Source organism: Canis lupus, chromosome 15 (genome assembly GCF_003254725.2).
Source record: "Canis lupus dingo isolate Sandy chromosome 15, ASM325472v2, whole genome shotgun sequence".
NCBI classification, from domain to species: domain Eukaryota; kingdom Metazoa; phylum Chordata; class Mammalia; order Carnivora; family Canidae; genus Canis; species Canis lupus.
In genome coordinates, this window is record NC_064257.1 from 8121329 (window position 1) to 8135970 (window position 14642).

General features: G+C 51.7%; 1 protein-coding gene across 1 annotated transcript in view; it reads left to right on the forward strand.

The window, feature by feature from the left end:
• The window catches only part of CSMD2 (CUB and Sushi multiple domains 2), a 489398-nt gene that overhangs the window by 369369 nt on the left and 105387 nt on the right, over window positions 1–14642 (forward strand). Inside the window, exons 30-35 of the mRNA XM_049094020.1 lie at window positions 4309–4503; window positions 5042–5158; window positions 5597–5710; window positions 12167–12262; window positions 13309–13512; window positions 13799–13923. Of these exons, the coding sequence (XP_048949977.1) occupies window positions 4309–4503; window positions 5042–5158; window positions 5597–5710; window positions 12167–12262; window positions 13309–13512; window positions 13799–13923 (851 nt within the window). The remainder of the gene's footprint in view (window positions 1–4308; window positions 4504–5041; window positions 5159–5596; window positions 5711–12166; window positions 12263–13308; window positions 13513–13798; window positions 13924–14642) is intronic.

Here is a 14642-nt window from a genome sequence, read left to right on the forward strand (position 1 = left end):
GTCATCTCACAGCAGGTGTGGGGGCTCCTTCTGGGCAGGGACAGGCTAGGACGCCCATGCCCGGGCGTGGAAGCCACCGCGGTGAGCACCAGGTTGTGGCCCCCATCCCGAGGTACCACGAAGGTGAGAGAGGGGAAGAGGCAACACAGAGGAGACCGACACGGAGTGACAAGCGGAAGTTAGAAAAGCGGAAGCCGCCATGAGAACGAGGAACGGTGGGGGGGGCCACTCCAGAAGGGCGTGGGTGACGGCGAGGACCTCAGCCAGAGGGTGACATTTCAACGGAGGCCTCAGGGTTGAGAAGAAGCCTGCCAGGCCAGCACAGGGCTGGGGGCCGTGTCGCAGACAGAGGGAGTTTGAAGAAGTTCAGATGAAGAGTTTGAAGCCTGTGTTAGAGAATCTGAAATAACTCAGGAAGGACCAAGGTCAGTTTCTCCCAGAAGGTACTAAAAAGTATGTGTTTTCCCTTCCGAGCCCTTGGACGTGACACTGTGGGCCGAGGAATTACAACCAGCTTCCCACACCTGTTCCCACTACCACCACCCACCACCCACCACCCGCCACCGCCCTGGGTCTTTGTTTTTTACATTCGAAATGGGAATACCCTCATTTTTTGCCCTTTTTTAAAGTAGCGCAGGTTGTTGGAAAAATTCAAGCAATCGCGAGGCACGTAAGACACACTCTAAAGACTTAACACCTACCGTCACTGGCATCCCCTGAAGTTCTCTCATTCCGGCTATTTTATATAAGTAGACAGTAATGCAAATTCTAGAACAAGGGTTAGCAGACTTTTTCTAAAAAGGACCAGACAGTAAACAGGCTTGGCAGGGCAGATGGTCTCTGCAGCTTGCCCGCTCCACTCTGCTGTCGTGCTGCCCAAACAGCTGTGGACAGTATTCAGACAAATAGGCATGGCTGTGTTCCAATAAAACTTTATCAAAACAAAAGAAAGAGGCAGTGGTCTCTCTCTCTCTCTCTCTCTGTCTCTCATGAATAAATAAATAAAATTTAAAAAAAACAGGCAGTGAGGCTGTGGGCTGTGTGAACAGAAGTCACGCTGTGGGTTTGTTTTTACTTTGTTTTGGTTTTTGCCCAATGACAGATCTTGATCATCTTTCCACATCAGTAGTCAACGACTTCTGCGTTTCTTCTTAAAGCCTGCTTGTATTTTGGCGGATGGCTGTGATCCCACCTGTTTAGCCAGTTCATTACTGTTTGGGTGTGACGATCACTACTATTTTTCGATGTCTTGCTGTGTTTGGAAATGTCACTTATCGATTAGGGCACGAAGAAGCTGGGTCTTTTCCTGTTGTCATTTTGGAGGGCTCGGTTTCTATTTATTATTATCACGGTGACGTTCCAGTCGTTATAGTTTGATTCTTCACAGCTGAGCTCTGGTCTGACGGACTAAAGACCTGCTTTTGGTCTTAATTCTACATCTTACCAGCCGAACGGCTTGGGAAACTCAAGTTTAGCCTCTCTGATCGCCACATTTCTCATCTGTCACCTGAACAGGAGCACACCTGGCCCTGCCTGCCGCAGAGGCTACTGTGAGGCACAAATGAGATAACAGATTGGAAGGTACTTTGAAAATCCTAGCGTGATATTCCCCTGTACAGGGCCGTCATCATTATCATTACCCTTGTCGTTCTCATTAATGTGATAATGCTTGGAGCCATGAGCTCCTCCTGCCCCGACAGGTGAGTAACTATGAAATGCAGCCTGTAGTAGGAATCACCGACATGACTGTGGGTTTTCCAAGCCCTGAGGTGTTCAGCCAATCAAGTCAGCATCCATTTATTAAGTTTCCGTTCTGTGCCAACCAGAGCCGCCTCTAGTTCCGAGCTCCGTGCTAATTGCCGGGGTGATGAAGACAGTGGGTGATGGTCCCCATCCTTTAGGCGTCCAGAATCCACCATAAAGAAACACACTTATCCAACCTGCCAAGATAATGCGACACATGCTGTGATTCAGGAAATAACAGATTTCTGCCGGACGGAAGACAAGGTTTAGGAAACTAGCTCAAGAGAAGGTGGCATTAGCGAGTGTAGGAGTTCCTGCCATAGAGCAAAGAGGAGAAAGGAGTTTCTGATGGTATAAGGTTCTGGGACAGTTGTGCCCCACTGTTACCCAAAAGCACAGCCTCTTCTATGAGGCAGAGGTTTATTCTCCTTCCCATCAGAGAAAGCTAGAGATTGTCCCCCAGGGATGGTGAGGTGACCCTTCCCCTGCCCCCACTCCTCCCGTCTTCATGGCTCTCAGGATCCAAGATGGCGCCTGGAGCTCCAGCCATCATGTCTATGTGCAGACCGCGAGGAGGAGGGAGGAGGAAGGAAGGAGGGAGGGAGGGAGGGCCAGTGAGCATTCTCTCAGCTGAGTACTTCCTCCTAAGCAGCCTTTCTAGGAGTCACACAGTTACGCACTTAGAGACGCTTACTGGGTGCCTACCCTGTGCCGGGTACGGGGCTGGAGCGGTGGATGAAGCCGGGTAACCATCTCATGGAACCTACATCCTAGCGGAGGAGATGGAGGAGACCCGGGTAAACGCGGAGTGCGTGCGCCAGCGTCGGTGCCGGTGCAGAGGTGGCCGGGAGCGCCGGGGCAGGACGTCAGAACCTCAGACAGCCGGTCAAGGGAGTATCTCTAAGAAGGAGACACGGTGTTAAATCCTGAAGGAGAAAGAGCCACGTGGAGGGAGGAGCATTGCGGGTGCGGAGGCCAGTGTGGTCGGCGGAGCCAAGTTAGCCAAGGGCTGACGGGAACTGAGGCGGAGACGGTCGGGCGACTGGGGACAGAGGGTGCAGGGCGCGTAGGCCCATCAGGGTTTGGGCTTTACCCCGAGTGAGACAGAGGGCTCACTGCCTGCACAGTGTCGTCTCTGCAGCCAGGCCGGGGAGCATGGATCTGAGCTGCTGCCTCGCCACTCCCGATACGGTCTGGTCTCCGTTATTCAAGGATGAAGACGGGAGATGGCTACTGGGGTCCACGGCTAGTTGTGCCCCTCGGGAGCTTTGTCCACTGAGTCCCTTGATTTCTCTGGACTTCGAATTAGCTTTGACCTGCTGTCATCTGCAAGGACAGATAGAGTATAGGACGGCAACGGTGCCTGTGTCCTTGTGATTCTCGGGTGGGTCTCCCCGTGGCCCATCGTATTCCAGGCAGGGCCGGTGGGCTTAGAGAGGAGACGGACTTGGCGGAGGGCTGCAGGCAGCACACAGCCGGGCCCACGCGGAGACTCTGAGGGGTCCTCTGCCAGAAGGGTCTTCACGCAGTGGCTTATGTGGCACGACGGCACCTGTAGCTGCAGAGACCGAGCAGGGCCGCATGAGGCATCGGGGGTCGGAGCGGCCAGGCCGGGCGGGACCATGGGCCACACCAACCCAGGAGATGGGCAGCGGAGCCAGCGCCTCGGTGGCGGCCTCCAGGATGGGCCCTGCGAGAGGCCCCGGCACCCAGGAAGCCCCAGGAGCTTCCTCACACTGAGCTGCCACCTCTGAGCTGAGCTCCCTTTTCTTCTGGCTCGTTCCATCCCAACTCCACCGTCTGGATTCTGGGTCCTCCCGCAACGCGGCCAGCACCTCTGTGCGCCCCGACCTCCAGGACCCTGCCCCACACCCCTGGTGCTCCGTGGCATGTCCCTGATGCTGCCCAGCCTCACCTGTGTCCTGAGTGCCCCCCACCCCCGAGAAGCGGCACTGGGGACCAAGGAGCACTGGCTCCCGAGAGTGGCTTGGGATCTCCAGCTAACAAGAAGGGAGGCCACTCCATGCACGTGGGCCCAGCCCCTGCTCCTGGTTGCTCAGGCAACACCAAGTTTGCTCTCGTCCAGTGCAGACGGACGCAGTGGGTGCCCCGGGCACTGCTGCGATGCCTAAATGGGAAGACGCACGTGGCGCAGAAGTCGAGTAGAAGGAAAGCACTGTTTCCGTGAACTCGTGAGCGCCCAGTAGCCCAGTGCACAACCTGGAGCCTGGTCAGGCCTCGGCTGGTGCAGGGCTGGCAGTGGGGCTCCCAGCGTCCTTCCGGGGCCTGGCCTGCGCTCACACCTGCTGCATGCGGACAGCAGGGGCCTCCCTGGGGAGCAGTGAGTTCAGGGCGATGAAGAGCCCCGCGCTGAGCCACAGCTCGCTCCTCCAGACAAGCTCCAGCCCCAGATTTAGGCATGTTTTCAGGCCTCAAGGGAGAAGGACCACTCATCCCAACCCTGGGATCCACGCTCCCTGAGGTCAGGGTCTCCTCTGGGTGCTGCACCCTGGAGCTCCACCCTGACCGGTCCTCTGCGGGCACGTGTGTTTCTTTTTTTCCCAGAAAACCCACGGGAGTCCTGTTTTGATCCCGGTTCCATCAAGAATGGCACACGAGTGGGTTCCGACCTGAAGCTGGGCTCCTCCGTCACCTACTACTGCCACGGGGGCTACGAGGTCCAGGGCACCTCCACCCTCAGCTGTGTCCTGGGGCCCGATGGGAAGCCTGCGTGGAACAAGCCCCGACCTGTGTGCACAGGTGGGGGTGCAGAGGGGGCGGGACGTGGGCCTCCCCCTGAGCGACAGACTCCAGCAGGCGTGTCCCGCAGCAGTGCCCCGTTCACGTAGACCCGCCTCATCTGCCGGAGGGTGGTGACCTGGCGAGTGTCATGAGCAGCCAACATGAGCAGTGGAGGCCACGGGGTCCAGTGGAGCCTCAGACCCTGGCGAGAGGCATGGGTGCAGCAACGCACCCCTCAGGGCTGGGTGGCCACCCAGGTTGAGGAGCCAGGGTCCTTTGCCCTGGTGATGGGGGCTGGCTCTCAGGGCGACCCCCCCTGGACTGGGCATCATGGGTGGGAACAGAAGGCCGCGGGGTCACTCAGGGATCCTTGGTTCTGTCCCCATGCAACACTGGCTGCCTAGGGGGACACGGTCCTTGGGGGCTGAGGCCAGGTGGTAGTAATTGGGGGGCCAGAGCTGACATCCCCAGGGGGCCCTCAGGAGCATCAGGGTAGGCCGAGCGGAGGGTGGCAGTTGAGAGGTTTAGGGGGTCACCCGTGTCATGTCTCTTGCAGCCCCGTGTGGGGGACAGTACGTGGGTTCAGATGGAGTGGTCTTGTCCCCCAACTACCCCCAGAACTACACCAGCGGACAGATCTGCCTCTATTTTGTCACCGTGCCCAAGGACTACGGTAGGGCTGGGACATCTTGGGATGTCCAGGTGTAGGTTTGTGGGCTCCTGCGGGGCCCCAGCCCCCATCAGTCGTGTCCCAGGCCCCGCCGTCTGGCGTGGGCTCCCGGGACAGGAACGGGGTTCGATCCCCAACCAGAGTGCCCGTGGGCAGATGCCCCGACGCCCTGTTGGTGCGGCTGTGAGGAGGGCCCCGGGGGCCGCGGGGGGCAGCCCGGGGTCAGCAGGGGGCCCCGGGCAGGGCGACGGGAACAGCAGGACGGCTGGGACCCCAACTCTTGGGTCATCCATGGAGTTGCAAAGCCCGGACGGAGCCGCGGGGGTGGGGGGGGCAGGCGACAAAACGGGGAGCAGGCTGGGCGGGCAGGAGGCCCCCCAGGGGCTCAGCATGAAGTCGCGGGGACCCGCTCGGTCCTGAGGCCCCGCACCACCCCCGCAGTGGTGTTCGGGCAATTCGCCTTCTTCCACACGGCGCTCAATGACGTGGTCGAGGTGCACGACGGCCACAGCCCTCACGCCCGGCTCCTCAGCTCACTCTCGGGCTCCCACACAGGTACCCAGGCAGGCGGGCAGGCGGGGGGGGTGGGGAGGGGCTGCAGGGGGAGGGAACGGGGGAGGGGGTTGCAGGGGGAGGGGAGGGCGTGGCACGGGGAAGAGGGGCTGCGGGAGGGCGGGGAAGGGGGGCTATAGGGGGAGAAGCAGGCGGGGCACGGGGGAGGGGGGCTGGAGGGGCGGGGCACGGAGAAGGGGGGTGGAGGGGGCTGCAGGGGCAGGAGCAGGGCATGGGGATGGGGCTGCAGGGAGGCGGGGGCGAGGCACCGGGAAGGGGGCTGAGGGGGGAGGAGTGGGTGGGGCATGGTGGAGGGGCTGCAGGGGAAGGGGGCAGGGGGAGGGGGCTGCAGGGGGGGCGGAGCACGGGGAAGGGGGATGCAGGAGGAGGGGCACTGTAGGGGGAGGGGGATGTGAGAGCCACCCCCGCCCCCAGCTGTCTACACTACCGCCCCAGGCTGTCTACACCACCGCCCAGGCACTGTAGTATTTATTACCCACTCCCTTTATTCTTGACCCAACATGATTTTCTAATTATAAGCGTCCTGCATTTTCAATGCAGAAGAAAACTTAGAGGCAAGACAAAATAGCTGTGTGGAGAATTAAAATGAAAACCTCCCAGAAAGAACCACTGAAAGATGGGGTGGATTTCCTCCCCCACCCCAACCTTTATATCCACTTAGACTTAATCTTTTGCATATTTTATTGAAAAAAACAATATATATATTTTTATTGAAATGTTCGTTGTGAGCATTTCTGTCATTATTTTATTCTGCAATAGGATTTTTAAATGCTGCAAAATGGTCTATCATATAGTTATTTAAAATTTATGTAAAACAGTTATATAACTAATTCTCTATTATTGAACCTTGAGACTGTTCCTGATTTTTCACTCTAGGGTGTGTAGTAGTAACTCAGTGTGTTATGCGTACGTATGCATACACATCTGACTGTTACCTTGGACTATCTGGAGTAGAATTGCCAATTTAAAGGATACGTGTGATCTTGAAGGCTTTTTATGGGAATCTAACTATATCCTCTCAAATTTAGTCAACCAGTTGTTTTAACAGAATTCTCAAAATCCCAGTGTTGAAATATGCCAAAATGGCAAACATCCCTCTAGAAAGTTCTTTTCACTCTGTTCACCACCAGCAAGTAAGAGGGCATGCTTTATTCTCACAAAGACTAGCTGATTAAGGAAAGAAAACATCATCAGTTTGAAAAGTGAAAATGGTATCTCATTTCTTAATTTGCCTCTTTTTATTACCAGTTGGGTTAACCTTTTTATAATTTAATTATTGGCTCATGTGAATTTTTTTTAAATCTGTGAATTGCCTTTGATTTTTATTAGCACGTATCTTCTTACTGACTTAGGAGCACTTTGTATTCTTACAAGCTTTACCCCTCGTGTTCCATAAAACCCTCCTGTCTGTATTATGTTCTATAAAAAGCCTTCCCTGATAGTTTGTCATCTGCCATTTAATTTTCTTCAGGGTGTGTTTGAATGTCAGAGAATTTAAATTTCCCGTGATATCAGATCTATCAATGCTTTCTTCTATAGTTTCTCCTTTGCTTTTATGCTGATTGAGTAAATATTCTGTGTTTTGCTTCTTTTCAGTCTGTTTTGCTTTTAACGCCTTTGGAATTTATTTTGATTTGTTATTTGGTATAGGGAATCGAAGTACATTCTTCCAAATTTAGTCGATGGGTTGGTTGTCCTAACAGAATTTTCAAGATTACATCTATTAAATTTTTATGAAGCTAAGAATATGTTTCTAGAGCTTTTATCCATGCCTTTAAGTGTCTGTTTATTTTTGTATCAGTATCAAAAAGTTTAGTGTAAGATTATGAAAGAGTTTAATATTATGATAATTTTAAATAGATGGTAGTATCAACCCCCAAATTTGTTCTTTCTTTTGAATTTTTAGTGGCTGTTCTTGTTGATATTTCTTCTGAATAACTTCTAGAAACATCTCGTCAAGTTAAAAAAAATAGCATAGAATTTTCACATAAACTTCATTAAATTTATTAATTGGGGGAGAACTCACAGCTTTATGACAGTCACCTGTCTCCCTTCCAGGAACTTGGTATGTCTCTCCATGCGTCTCCTTTGTAACCCTGGAGACGGCCTCTAATTTTCACTTTGGCCATATTTGATTTCTGTTAACTTTACTCCTAGATGTTTCATGGCAATTTTTGTTGTTGTTCTTGTCGCTGCTGTGAACAGGTCTCCCCTGCCCTCCATTATATTTTCTAGCTGCTCTTTGCTACTCTATTAGAAGACTGGTATTTTTGGTCCCGTCATTTTGTAGAGTCGATGAGCCCTCCATAATAATGCTAACACTGCCAGCTGATTTCTCCTGGGCCTTTAGGCAAGAAGCATTTTCTGCAAATAAATTTGTCTCATTATTTTATATCTTCCTTTTCTGTGTTTTTTCCTTTTATTTTCTTCCATGGTTATTGGTCTATTCAAGCATATTACCTTGATATCAACATGGATATTCTATATTTTACTAAAAAGCCCATTTCGTAATTATTTTAAGCTCAGCAGCATAGGTTATATCATATGCTCTGATGCTATCTAATCTCCTTTGTGTTAGCAGCTCTGACCCCCTGCCTTTACAGGCTGAGGGCCGTGTTTTCATGCCTCCCCTTTTCCCATCCTGACCAGAGGCTTTGTGTTGTTTCATTTCATTTGTATTTTTTTGTTTGGTTTTTTTCTTTTTTTATTGCTTCCACTTCTCAATTCTTCTGTGGACTTTGTTATTTTTTAATTAATTAACTTCTGGGTTTATTTCATAATGTCTCTCTTCCTATTATTCTTCAGATTATGTTGCTCTTCTTGTGCTAACTCCTTAGCTAAGAGCTTTGTTATTTTTCTTGTAGAGTGTGCGTGGAGTCCCCTCTGAGCAGGGGTCGGGCTTCCTGCTAGGAGCATCCAACATGCACTCTTGTCCTCCATACCCTCTAACTAATCTGTCATCATGCTTTCCTCTTTTTTGCCCAAGTCCTTTAAGGCTGCCTCTTCTTCTCCTCCAGGAACCTACATTTTGTTCTTGTTACATTTAAACCTTTGTGTTGATTTCTCATTTTATTGCCATGTGGTGAGAGAACAGAGCCTGAATCCTTTCTGCTCTGGGGATTAAATGAGGTCCACTCAGTAGCCAAAGATACTTTTTAAAATTTCTTTAAATATCTAAGAAGCGAGTGTGTTCTCTGCAGGGTTGAGAGGCCACAGAGTGACCCAAGCTGTGGCCCAGCCCTCCCTGCCTGGCCCCTGATCTCAGCCCTTCCCCCTCGCCGCTAGATGCCTCTGGGCTCTGCACTTGACCGCTCTGAGCTGCAGTTCACGCAGCTGTAAAATGCAGACAGGCAAGCCTCTGCCTCCTAGAGCTATTGTTAGGATTGAATTAGCTTTGTAATGGCCATTAGACCAATCTTACTCAATTTTATTATTCAACTCTTTTATCAGTGGTACTCGATGAAATGACTCTCTGATAGCAACACCCCACATATGCACACTCGGCCAACAGTGTGAGTCAGGGTCTCTTGGGTATAATACTTGGTCTAAATCTCTTGATTTTCAAGATAGCTAGAGGTAGAAGTTTAGCTACAGATCCAGAGTATAGACACAGGCAGAAACAAAGAGGTACATTCAGGACCTGTATATGTAAATGTGGATATAGATACAGGTACCGATGTAGACGTAAAGGACCAATGGACAGAAAGAAGTAGGGAGGGATGGAGGGATGGAAGGACAGAGGGGTGGATGGATGGAACCTGTAGATATAATATCAATATCCTCAGATCATCTGTTATCCTCATTTAGAGAAACGCAGATGAGGAGCCCCTGATGCTGGTGGGACTGCTGTGTCCCCATCCCAGAGGCGTGTTGAAGGGGGAAGAGAAGCTTGAGGACAGGACAGTCTCGACTTTGTTTTTCTGTTTAATACGTCAGTGATCAGGGATGTTGTGGATTTAAAGATCCCGCCACAACTGTGATACTTTGTAGTCTTCTGCTTCTGACCATTTTTGCATCTGTGTTGGCCTGATAGATTTTTTTTCCTCATTTTCTCTGAATCTTTTTCTTTTCAGAGGAAGTTTACTGATTTTACACTTGGGCTGATATCTGTCATCTGGTTTTGTCTTTTTGAGTTTTTGTCTCTTTTGTTTTGCTTTTGCTTTCTTGCTTTTCCATTCATATCTGACCCATCTCTCACTTCCAGGGCTTTTCTTGTGTGTATTTCAACTATCATATTAATGTTCTTAGTAATTCTTTGTAAATTATGGACTTCTTCCCCCCGAGAATAAGTGTTTATACTTGCATTTAGTTTTTGCTATCTCGTTGACAATAACTGTTTGGGTTTAACTATATTTTCCTGGTTGTCTTTCTCCCTGAGATTTCCCTACTTCCATTCATTTTTTTAGTAGGCTCATCACTGCAGTACTCTTTGTCACCTTGCTTGGATGAGTATGCCTTTCCTTTGACGTATCATATAAATGACAGCTTGACTGTAAATCAAATTACGGGTTACAAACTTCATTCAAAATTGCAGCAGCTGCTCCACCTCATTCCAACAGCTAATATCGCCAACAAGTGGAGTCTTTATCCTTGTAGGTAACCTGTTCTTTTCTCCCTGGGTGCCTTTCATTTTTTTCTATTTTTATATTTAAAATTTAAAAGCCCACTTTTACGTTGCAGCAGAAATCTCTTTTCATTAATTACACCTGGCACTTGGAGAACCATTTTAGTCTGAACCTCAAGTCTCTCTCAAGCTCAGGAAAGTTATTTTTTTCATAAACACTTTCTTCTTCAATCTCTCCTGCCTTCTCTCTCTCTGGAATTCTTGATGTATGCTTATTGGAGTTCCTTTGATCTATCTTCCAGGTCGTATGTGGTTTCTCTCATTATTTTCATCTCTTTATCCTTTTCCTGTGGATTCTGAAAGAATTTCCCAAATTTAATCGCCACTTTTCTGTTCATTGTCTGCAGAATCCAGCTGCCATGTACCAGTGCTTCTCATTTTTGAAGGCTTTATTGATTTCAGAAGTTCCTTTGGCACGCCTGGCCTCTCTGACTTCATGATGTAATGCTGGATCTAATCTTGTGACAACCACAGTTGAAAATCTTCTCAGATTCTTGCCTGTCCTTTTTTTATAGTCCACATAAAAATGTTTGCTTTGATTTCTGAGTGGTCTTCACTGTTAAAACTTGGGGAGCTTGTCTTTTGTCCAGGGATTTTACTATGTGCTTGTCCGTGGAGAGGGAGGTCTGTGTACATCCAACTATAGTGGTGATAATAAGGAGAGGCTTTTGCTTCATGAGTTTCTTTTTGCCTTCGCAGCCAGAAATTATCTGGGGCAATGACTCCTAGCCAGGCTCAGCCATCTGGGTCACTTGTAAATAGCGTGCTGTGTAACACTCTCTGCTGCCTGTGGCCAGTAGAGTCACATGTGCTTTCTAGAAGCACGGGTGGATACCAGGTCTGCTTCCCAGTGGCTCCTTGGCTGGTCCCAACTCCAGCCCCACTGCAGTGGAGACTTAGCCTGGCTGCCCACAACCCCAACTTCCCTTATGATAATGGGGTCACTGTCCATCCCAGGGATCCCTAAAACTGTGGAGGGTCAGCGTGCAGAGCGGCCATGTCCCTGCCTGGCAAGCCATGTTGCCTTGGCTGCCTCAAGAAAGTGATGAGAGGTAGGACTGCACTTCACAGCTGTAGGTCCAGTTGGTGCTGTCCTTACCCTTGTCCATCTGTACCGCATCAAGTAGAAGAGAGAACATTATCTCCTGATAGAAAGGCATCCTGTGCCCCTGCAGTTTTCCCCAATTTGTGTGTTTTTGGCTGGGTGGCAGTACATCTTGCTTTGCTTGTGACAGCCCCAGCTTTCATTTGGTTGTCCCAACATAACATGCCCTTTGACTCTCAGAAGTGTCCTAGTGAGAACAATAAGTTATACCGTTGCTGTGGTTACCTATCATTTTGCAGCATCTGGGAAGGGCCACTTACTCTCAGATATTCACATCACCCTCTTTCCTAGAAGCTGGTGCCATTTTTTTCTTTTTAATGTCCGTTTTCCAAGTAAACCACCAGTCAGTTTGGTAATACCCCATCCTCGTGAGTCAACATATGTCTGGAAGCTTTCTCCTTTCTGGGAAGGTCATTTAATCTTTCTGATCATCTCTTTCTTGACCTATACCATGGGGCATTGAACTCTCATCATGCCAACCTCACAATGTCCATGGGTCAAGGTAAGACCATGGATGCTAGAGCCTTCTGCAAACTTTAAACTATAAAGTGTAGTAAAAATGGTAGGTTTTATTTCAGGAAGGCCTGAGACATGGGAGGAATTGCTGTGGGGGGTACGGGCAGCCCCTCCTGCCTGGCCAGGATTTTCTCTGCTGGACTGACTGCTAGACTCATTATCTTCCTCTCGTCCTTGCCCCTTTTCTCGGCAGGAGAATCACTGCCCCTGGCCACCTCCAATCAAGTTCTCATTAAGTTCAGCGCCAAAGGCCAAGCACCAGCCAGAGGTTTCCACTTTGTGTACCAAGGTAATGCAGCAAGTGGATGTGAGAGGTGTGAGTGACTCCCCGACAAAGGAACAGAGACCTTTGACTGCTGATCTGAGCCTCAGTCTTAGGGTGCTGGAGAGCAGTTATGATGTATAGGGCAGTTCTTTGAAATTCAGTTGAATTTAGATATTCATTTGCTCAACAGACAATTCTTAGACCAAATTCCGGGTCAAATGAGGAAAGAAATCTGACACGGAAGGCTGGTTCCACCCTTGCCCTCCACCGCTGTCTGGCACAGTCCTGATGGCATTGGGATGACCAGCCTAGGCCTCACCCCTAGGCCCTGTCCCCTGGAGTTTGGTTTTCTCTGCAGAGCACAGTAAAGGTGTGGGGAAAACAGAGACTGGGGATTAAGGTGGATGTAGCTTTGAATCCCAGCTCTGCCACTTTCTAGCTGGGACAGTAGTTGGCGCCAATCAGGTGAATAGGGTCCATTACCTTATTCGTGGGCCTTGAAGGCTAAGTCCCAAAGGCCCTGGCTTTTCTCTACAGGCCCTAGCCCCTCCGTGTCTAGAACCCCCCTTTGTAGGGCCCATTCTAGGCATGTCCCCGTTCATCCCCTGCCACAGGGACTGCCATAATCTGGGCCCTGGGGCCTGGGTTGAAGCATCCTGTCTGCCGTGGGGGTGGTGGGGGAGGGAGTTCAGACTCAGGTCATGAGAGTGGAGCCCTCGGCAGCCCTAAGGCACTTGGGGAAAGGGGCCAGAGGCAGGGTGATGGGAAGAAGAATGGCCATTCTCCTTGCAAAGGGACGTGGACACTGATAGTCGAAGGGTATCATGGGAAAGCAGAACACAGCTGGGCCTAAAGTCGGCCTCCCATGGTGGTTTCAGAAGCTGTGCTGCAGCAATGCATGTCCAACTCTATTTCAGTAAAATGGGCTTTGTCCTGGAAAATCCCCCCCTTGCCCTGGGAGAGGGCGCCCAGGGGTCCCATCCAAACCGTCTCTGGTACCATTGTGTGTCCATCCCCGGGCCGGTTTCCACCAGCGTGAGGCTGCCCCTCAATAGCCTTGTTCCCTGCAGCGGTGCCCCGAACCAGCGCCACACAATGCAGCTCCGTGCCGGAACCCCGCTATGGCAAGAGGCTGGGCAGTGACTTCTCAGTGGGAGCCGTCGTCCGCTTCGATTGCAACTCCGGCTATGCCCTGCAGGGGTCCCCAGAAATCGAGTGCCTCCCTGTCCCCGGGGCCTTGGCCCAGTGGAATGTGTCAGCGCCCACCTGCGTGGGTGAGTACCTGAGCCACCGGGACTCCGGGGAGACCCAACAGCAGGCCCTGCTCCCCAGAGCAACTTAGGTGGGGTGTCTTGGGTGTGAGGACAGTCAGGAGGAGCTGGGGTGCTTGGGGAGGGAGGCCTGGGAGGAAGGTTGTAGGGACAGCAGCCATGGGAAGAGCGGGGATGGGGGCCTACGGGAGAAGCCAACCGCCAGCAAGGGAGGAGTGCTGGGGGAGGCTCCCCTGGGGGACCAGAGACAAGCAGGAGGACCCTCTGATCAGAACTGCCTCCCCCTCAGTGCCGTGCGGAGGCAACCTCACGGAGCGCAGGGGCACCATCCTGTCCCCCGGCTTCCCAGAGCCCTACCTCAACAGCCTCAACTGCGTGTGGAAGATCATGGTCCCTGAAGGCGCTGGTATCCAGGTAGGGGCTCGGGGAGGCCCAGGCAGGCAGTGGCCTGGAGGAGACATTCCAGCCAGTCCCTGCCCCTCGGGCCAGATGTGGAGGTGAGGTCCACAAGCAGAAAAACACAACAGCTCAAGGCCCAGAAGCTTCCAGGGGTGTGAAGAGAGAGCGGGTAACTCGGGAAAGAGCGGGGGTGTCCCGGGCTCGGGCTGTCAGGGAAGGCCAGAGGAGGAAACATCTGGACTGAATGAAATACAGAGATCGGGGAAGAGTCAGAGAAGATGTTTTCAGATGGCTTGAAAGCTGCTTTCCTCCAGGTTATGGGTGGTAGGAGAGGGGGCATTGCAGGAAAGGGGAAGAAGCAAGCAGATGAGGCATGGAGACGCCCCAGATGCCCCAGGCACCCCTACAGCAGCCTGGGCCATGGGAGCAGACTGGGGACCAGTGGTAAGAGGCGAGTGGAGAAGGCCCTGGAGCTGGGTGGCAGCATGGAGGCGGTTAGAGCCTCCAAGGCCAACAGAGGGGTGGCAACGGGGGCTCGAGGTGGGCAGGTCTGGCCGGGAGTGGGTTCCCGGGTCGTCCCTGCAGGATGTCTTGTGCAGTCGGGACAGGAAGGTAGGGAAACCCAAGGAACATTGGAGGGATGGGACGGGGGCCTTCGTTGGACATCTGTCGTCCCCACTGGACAGATGAGGTCACCGGGGGTAGGGACGGCTGGGTACTGTCAGTGGGAGGAC